Here is an 8,779-nt window from a genome sequence, read left to right as displayed (position 1 = left end):
TAAAGTATCGATTCTTATTAAATTTGTGTCGATATATTTTGTCCATAATGAATGCCAGACGGGTGCACTCATAAAGTGTCGATACATTTTTAAAAAGTATCGATCCCAAAAACATCAAAACTCATAATTATAATGTAATAGGTAATTTTATAATATAACATCGAAACTCATAATAATATTTTCGATCATTTTTTACTGATTTTATTATTTAAATAATAACAAAATTGATAACTATTTATTTTAACTTTATATTAAAATATCGTACTGCTTCCCGGTTTATTAGCATACAAGTCAAAGGCGAGAGTAGAACATTTCACTTGGTCTGATTGTCAACATTACCTGTCATTATACAACCATATGTTACCACTAGTTTTATTTTATCGTTATAATACTTGCTGTAACATGAAGTTACAAAAGAAGAAATGAAAATGATGACGTCAGTAAATAAATGCAACTCTCATAATTGATCTCTACAGATGATGATATGGTGGAGTAAATAATAAAATCCTGAAAATCCGAGTCTCCCAGGTGGGCTATTCCGAAGGATATATAGCCTTTTTCTTCAGACTGGGCTACATTTCGTACTGCTAATAATGATGCCTACCTTGCCATTCTTTCAGCTTTATGTAGTCTTTCTCCTGAAGCTGAATTAACTTACGAATCAAAAGGAAAAATAATTCATTTCCACCATCACAAACAACATGAAAATACTGCAACATCGGGATAGCTTTAAAAAGAAACAATTACAACATACATTCCATATCTTTGTTTCTGGGAAATTCCAAAATCATAAAAATGATCATCACATTAAATTTACTACTATATATCTTCTACATTTTGACCTACAACCCAGAAAAGAACCTTCGCTTCAATTCACCATGAAAAAAGTATAACAAAATGTATCTTTGCAGTTTCAGTTAAACAAGGTTAAACGAAGAACAGAAGTAAGAAACTGCAACTTTATTTATTTAGCGTAGTACCCTTGCTAATAAGTCCCACGCCTAGCTTCAAGTCCAATTCCAACTTCCTTTTCCCTTCATTTCCACCAAGTCTACTATCGCAACTGAACAGCTGGTCAACGGAGGTGACCACCGCGCATTTCCTCTCCGTTTTAGCCTTGCCTTTGATCTTCTTTGCCTCCGAAGATGACGACGAGGTGGAGCGTGATGAGAGAGCTGGCAAAGCCGAAGCAATTTCAAAGTTGGTCTTGGCTTTCGACCCTCTCAGCCTCCTCGCCGCTGCATCATATGCACGCGCTGCTTCCTCCGCCGTGTCGAACGTGCCCAGCCAATGCCTACACCGCCCAACACGGTCGCGTATCTCCGCTGACCACCTCCCCCACGGCCTCTTTCTCACACCTCTGTAGCTTTTCTGCAGTGGCACACTGCCACTTAGGTCTCTCTTGTTAGCCCCGAAACGTTGCGACACAGAAACGAAGCCTGACCCATCGCTACCGTTGCTGTGGTTGTGAACAACGGGGTTGGTCTTGTCACCAAATAGAACGTGCTGGCCAACCACGGCAGCTATCCCATCGAGAATTGGAGGCACTTCGGGACCGGTTTCGATTTCAGGTTCAGGTTCATTATCCTTATCAAAGACATTAGATGAGAAAACACCGGTGTATTCAGTGCAAAAGGGTTGACAGTTTCGCTTGTGAAAATGGGTCGGGGATATCATTGATGAACAAGACGGGATTTGGGACAAGCCCTCGGGACGATTGTAAGGCCAAGGCGCTTCAGACGCCACAGGCGTATTGAAGAACATAACGGTTTGAAGAGAAGGGTAATGTACCATGGCAGGGCTTTGCATTTTAGGCGGTAGAGTCGATGAGGAAGACGGATATTCAGAGTTCTATAAATGACCGCAACTTTAACTATATATATATATATATAGAGAGAGAGAGAGAGAGAGAGGAGGAGGAAAACCCAAATATTATTAGCTAATTAAAAACAAGGTAAATATATATTTTAATACCTGAATAAAGCATCGAACCAACTTATACAAATGATGCAAACACAACGGCATAGAACAAGGCACGAGATTTTGACACGTCGATTGAGATAATTATTACTTTATTTACTCCCAAAGTACTTATAATTATATATGGTATTCATTATTACTGATAAGATATTAAGATTATTATATAGTAGCACTAAATATCAAATTCCAAATACTTATAGATAATCTTCTTTCTGAAATTTACAAAGGTAAGAAAAAATATGCCCAGAGGTTAAAAGATTAAAAAGTTAAATCTTCTATAAAAAAAGTTATTAACGAATAATAAAGACAAGGAATTTATTTAAGTGATTTAATAAAATAAAAAGATATTATTTAAATATACATTAATCAATGGTGTAATCAGATCTTATTTTGGATTTGAAGATGTTCCTGTCATTGTCGATGAGACCGTAATCCGTAATATTTACGTTCCCCTATCTCTTGCTCGATTACTGTTTCATTCTTCAACTCCGTTGTAATTTACAGTACAACAAATGTTTACCTGGTGGCAAGGACAAAAACGGGGATTGTCTCGGGAAAGGCGGGTTAATATATGATTAATATACGGTAGTACCGGATATATTAAAATGTATTTAATAAATTCGGTTTAGAAGTACCTATTATGTTGACAACTAATAATGTTTTAGGTAGAAAATATGAAAAACTATTAAAAAATTTCGTAACCGGTAAACTTTGGTTATCGGTAAGTATCTATCCTTTTTATAAAAGTGTCCATACTTTTAACATATCAAGTAAATTTTACCGGTTTTGTCATAATGAATCTGGTTTTGTCATATTTTTACCTGTTATATTGTAAAGTATCTTCCCTTTTTATAAAAGTGTCCATATTTATTTCACTGTGAAAATATATTTATTATTATCTTTTGTTAATATTGTTAAATTTAAATTCTAAATAATATTTTATAAAATATCAAAACAATCAAATAATTTTGTGTGTAAATGAAATTATTAAATTAATATTGTAGGTGGAAAACATGAAACACTATTAAAAAAATTGAAACATAAATTACATAACTTTAAAAAATATATATATCATTTTTATAAAAGTGTTCATACTTATTTCATTGTAGAAAACATATTTATTATTATATTTGGTTAATATTGTTAAATTTAAATTCTAAATAATATTTTATAAAATATCAAATAATCAAATAATTTTTTGTGTAAATGAAATTATTAAATTAATATTGTAGGTTGAAAACATGAAACACTATTAAAAAATTGAAATATAAATTACATAACTTTAAAAAAAGTATATATCATTTTTATAAAAGTGTCCATAAGTATAAAAGTAGGTCTAAGTCATGAAAAAATATTAAAAAATTGTGCTACATGTTCGTGTCGATCCAAATAAAAAATATGTCGATCCAAAACGATATAACATGTAAAACTATGACAAAACCGGTATAGAAATGATAAAACCGGTAAAGCACTACCGGATACATTTAAAGTGTCGGTACTTTAATATAAGGATCGACACTTCGTGAATTTAAAAGAGAAGCAGTTTTAAATCCTATAAAGTGTCGATACTTTTAAAAAATGTATCGATTCAAAACGATATACCAGGTAAAAATATGATGAAACCGGTTACAAAATGATAAAACCGGTAAAACGTTACCGGATATATTGAAAGTGTCGATACTTTATATAAGGATCGACACTTTGTGAATTTAAAAGAGAAGCAGTTTTAGCGCCTATAATGTGTCGATACTTTAAAAAAAATATCGATCCACAACGATATAACAGGTAAAAATATGATAAAATCGGTATCAAAATGATAAAACCGGTAAAATGATACCGGATATATTGAAAGTGTCGATACTTTCGTAAATACGTGTAATAAATTATCGACACTTTCAAAGAAATAGGTAATTATCCTTTCGAAAGTATCGACACCTGACATAAAAGTATCGACACTTTTGTATTTGTATCGATTCAATATAAATAACATATCCGATCAAAATATAAGCTAAATCTCCTCTGAAAATAGATAGAACGGACGAGTTTTTGGAATCGGAGCGTAATTGTTGCTGCATTTCAGAAGGCGTTTCTAAAGCGAAGTTTGTTTGTTTGTTGTTGCAGTCGAATCGAAAAGTATGTTATCGAAACCCTAATTTTTTATTATTACAGTAATCGCGATAGGGTTTTTATGTGTTGTTTGGGGTTTTAGAGTAAAGAAGCATTTGGGAAGGATTGCAGGTAGAAAGTGATATTCAAGGAAAAATATAAATGTCGATATTTTTATTAAATATTATAGGTAGAAAATGATATTATAGGTTGTATAAATGTGCCGACACATTTTGGTGTGGCCATTCAAATTCTTTTGAAGAAAACTGTTTTACCACAAGAGTAGTTATCTATATTTGTATATTGAATAAAGTGTATATAACAAAATAATTTGATTTGCGTAAACTGATATATGAAGGAAAAATGGAGTCAATGGGTTGGAAAATTGTTGGTGGAGCAGATGACTTTGAAATTGAGGCCGAGACTCGAAAGCAACCCAAGGGTGGATATATGTACTTCTAGTAAGTATCAATGTCTTTTTGTTATTATTGTTGAAATGGTAATTGGATTAAAGTATCGATAAACTTTAAATTGATTACAAATTTTAAATGTTGACAGTATGGCCGAATACAAAAGGATGAAGGAAGATGGCACACAGAGCGGTTCGGTATGTAAAATGAAATTGACATTGAGTAGTATTTAGTGTTAATGTATTGATTAAGAAACGTTTATGTTTTATATTAGGTGACAAAAGATGTGAGGTCCAAATGGAATTCAATGAGTGATGCTGAAAAGGAACCTTACATCACACAGTCAAGGAATGATAGTAAAGAATACAAAGAACGGAGGAAAGCACATGAAAATAAGGTATTCATTAAACTTGTAAATACGTTGATACAAAATATATAAGAACTATAACATTATATATTGTTAAAAAATGTAGGAAGTGTCGACAAGATGCAGCATTAAACGGGTGAATTTATTAATTAAACACCTTAAGGAGAAGGGTCAGTTGATCGTTGGTAGGAGTAAGGGATCGACCTATTCGGAGGGAATTGTGTCGATCCTTGATGGTGCAATTTGATGTCAGGCAATGTATTGCTAAATATGGTGATTTTTCCTTTCCTCTCGGGATCCCATGTGCTGCAGCCGTATTGGAGGTAGAAAATGAAGGCAAAAGTGTTGTAGAAGTCTGTAAGAGTAAGGACTGTAAAGCACATGCCTCCAAATATGGTTTGAAGCATAAGGTGACATATGCTGAAATTGAAGAGGAAATAAAAAGTGGATCTTACGTTGGGGATGAGCTGAAGGCCAGAGTTCTATTATACCTTGTCGGTATCTTTCTTTGTCCAACGGGTAATACGTCAACGAACAAAGAACATATAAAGCTCATTTGTGATGAAGGCTTGAAGGGTGAATTCAATTGGACTGAATATATCCATTCGAGATTGATTGAATCAATAATCACCTTTGAAAAGGGTAGCCAGAGATACCTCAAATGGTGCATAGCAATCTTAGAGGTAAATGAGTTGAAGAACTTTTTTGTGTTTTTATATAAAAATATAAATTTTATTATAAATGCAGGTTGCACTGTTCGATTTTTGGTCGGGCTGTGAGGCAGTGCCGGCTTATGAAAGAACCGGAGTGGCACGCATCCATGCATGGGGGAAGGAAGAGGTGGTTAGAGTGATGGTGAAGTTGAAGTTGAAGTTGGATAGAGCGAAGAAGCAAGAAAGGGTAATAAATGTAATTAAATAATATTAAGAATATAATCAATGTCTTAATATTGTAATTTAATTTTGAAGGTTATTGGCAAGGATGTAGAGGAGGCAGAGGAGAAGAAAGGAGGGATGGTTGTATTGGGGGATGACGGTGAGTGGGACGATGGTGAGGGAAAACGTAGTAACTTCGACATTTTGATGTCTAAATTGGCTGATATCAAAAAAATCCAATTTGAAATCATGCAAAGACAATCAAGAGTCGAAGAGAAACTTGAGAGAGTCGAAGATACACTTGAGAGGCATAAGGGGGTAGTGGAAGGAAAAATAGATGGAGTGGTAAAGAAGTAGAGGTGTTGAGGGTGAAGTGGTGAAAGAAGTTGGGGTGTTAAGGGGTGATATTAAGATGGTAACGGGTGAAAAATTTGAGGGAGTGGTGAAGGAGGTTGTGGAATTGAGGAGTGAACTTACGGGGGTGAAGGGGGTGGTTGATAAATACTTGGATGAAGGAGATCAATTGAAGGGTGAAATAAAAGATATGAAGAGCTATGTAGAAAAAAATACGATGAACTGAAAAAATATGAAGAAGAAAAGAGGGAGGAGGAAGAATAAGAGATGGAAGAAATGAGGATGAAGGAAGTCAATGTCATTTATACACCGGAGAGTGTTATAGCAGCAGATTTGGATTCGGAATGTCCTGCACCCCAGAAGAAGAAGCAGAAGGTAAGTTGAATAAAAGAAAACTTAATTTGATTTTTATTATGTTGTTGTGACAAAAATTTGTATGCAAATTGTAGGTTGAAAAGCGGATATTCCAAGCGGAATTGATGACATCGAAGCTGCAATTTGTGATTATTTATGGAATAGAGAGTTAGAATCGGAGTAAGTGAAATATTGTTTTGTGAGTGACAACTATTAATCCTAATGATTCATACAGATATTCTGTAATCTCAATGGGAAATCAATTCGCTACTATATACGACGTTGCAATGTTGAAGCCTACGGAATGGGTTGGCGGTGTGGTAAGTAGAAAGTAGAAAATGTTAAAACTTATTGAATATGTTCTGATTGTGTAATTAATTTTGTTAGGTTATCAATTTGCTCGCCTGGACAATATGCTACGATTCTCAAAAGTCACTCCGGAGGATTGGCTACCTTCCATACCTCTTAGCGGTGAGTTAAATTAATAAATGTTGAAAAGTAGTGTTATAGACGGTAAATTAATAATGTTTGTTGCGTAATTACAGCAACAGGCGTTGGATGCCAACAACAAAGAAAGTGTTGAGAGTATTTCTACCTTCTGGGTCTCATATTGGATACTATGTGAATTCACCGACTGTGAGAAGGTAAGACACCATACCAATTGCAAATGATGTTTTCAGATATAGAATGTTGAATTTGTCAAATTGGGTGTGAAATTTGTTGCAGATCATGATCACAATAACTACCATAATTCACATTGGTATCTGTTGGTGTTGGATATGGTAGATCGTGTTGCAACAATATATGATAGTATGTTTACAACTGAAGCAGCTAAACAGAGAGTGAAGGATGCTAAGAGATTAGTATGTATGTAGTATGAAAGGACATTATGTAAATTATAATGCATAATTTTTTTGGTGCATAACTTCTTCTATTTTAATGCAGATTAAATATTAGATTTTTATAATAAGAAACGCATTTGGGTTGAATCCTGTGGATCTCTAGGAAAGTATCCCTTGAAAAATTTCAAATTTGTGGAGCATAGAAGAATAAGCAATTGAATGGGTATGAGATGTTATCACAAATAGAAAGCTTAATTTATGCAGTATTCATCATAATTGACATGTGTAGTTTTCAAATTTGTAACAGACATGATTGCGGCATGTATGTGATGATGTGGATGGAATCGATCGGTTCTACAGGGGCACTGGTGATTTTGTAAGTGGATAGAAAAATTCGTTTGTGGTAAAATTGTTAAAAGTCGTAGATTGAATGCTAGTTGACAATACTTAACGTTCTGACAATTTGAATATAGGTTGTTGGAGACTGGGATCGATCGCGAATATTAAACGATCTCGTAAGCCACAATCAAAATGAACGAAGACAGAATAACAAAGTTGCCATATTACATAAGAATAACAAAGGATGCAATGATGTAAATGTAGGGTTAATTTTGTATAAGATTTATAATTTTGTATACGATTATATTTTTGTATGTGAATATAATTATGAATGAGATGAGAAAAGTTAGCAGTATGTTGTTGTACATGTTTCTTATACACATTAAGGGTCTGTTGATACTTTGAAGTAAAAGGCAAATTTACAATATGGCCAACAATATGTAATATATAAATTTTCAATCTAACCGGTACAAGTATACGGTTTTAGAGAGAATATGTCTAAATAATATGTCGACACTTTTAGTTTGTGTCGATATTTTTGTTCCAGAATGAATGGAAAACAGGGTGCAACCATAAGTGTCGATCCATATATAAAAAGTGTCGATCCCAAAAATCGAACCAAAAAGTAATGTAATATGTAATTTTCAATCTAACCGGTACAAGTATACGGTTTTATGAGAGAATATGTCTAAATAATGTGTCGACACTATTTTAGTTTGTGTCGATATTTTTGTTCCAGAATGAATGGAAAACATGGTGCAACCGATCCATATAAAAAAGTGTCGATCCCAAAAACATCGAACCCAAAGTATAATGTAATATGTAATTTTTCAATCTAACCGTACAAGTATACCGGTTTTATGAGAGAATATGTCTAAATAATGTGTCGACATATTTTAGTTTGTGTCGATTTTTGTTCCAGAATGAATGGAAAACATGGTGCAACCATTAAAGTGTCGATCCATATATAAAAAGTGTCGATCCCAAAAACATCGAACCCAAAGTATAATGTAATATGTAATTTTTCAATCTAACCGGTACAAGTATACCGGTTTTATGAGAGAATAGTCTAAATAATGTGTCGACACTTTTTAGTTTGTGTTGATATTTTTGGTCCAGAATGAATGGAAAACAGGGTGCAACCATAAAGTG

The 8,779-nt window shown here is 33.6% G+C and overlaps 1 protein-coding gene across 1 annotated transcript; it reads right to left on the bottom strand.

Annotated features, from left to right (window-relative positions):
* Positions 1 to 960: 960 nt before the first annotated feature.
* Positions 961 to 1,809, bottom strand: LOC120148562 (ethylene-responsive transcription factor ERF084-like). Its single transcript, XM_039161646.1, has one exon. It carries the CDS (start codon positions 1,807 to 1,809, stop codon positions 961 to 963), a length of 849 nt encoding a protein of 282 aa, XP_039017577.1.
* Positions 1,810 to 8,779: the final 6,970 nt, after the last annotated feature.

The sequence above is a fragment of the Hibiscus syriacus genome, unplaced genomic scaffold (assembly GCF_006381635.1).
Source record: "Hibiscus syriacus cultivar Baekdansim isolate YM2019G1 unplaced genomic scaffold, ASM638163v2 tig00110963_pilon, whole genome shotgun sequence".
NCBI classification, from domain to species: domain Eukaryota; kingdom Viridiplantae; phylum Streptophyta; class Magnoliopsida; order Malvales; family Malvaceae; genus Hibiscus; species Hibiscus syriacus.
Note: the sequence above shows the minus strand (reverse complement) of the source record. Positions and strands in the feature narration are given on the sequence as shown.

Excerpts from the sequence above, each read along its gene's own strand:
- LOC120148562 (XM_039161646.1), bottom strand. The coding sequence starts at position 1,809 with ATGCAAAGCCCTGCCATGGTACATTACCCTTCTCTTCAAACCGTTATG.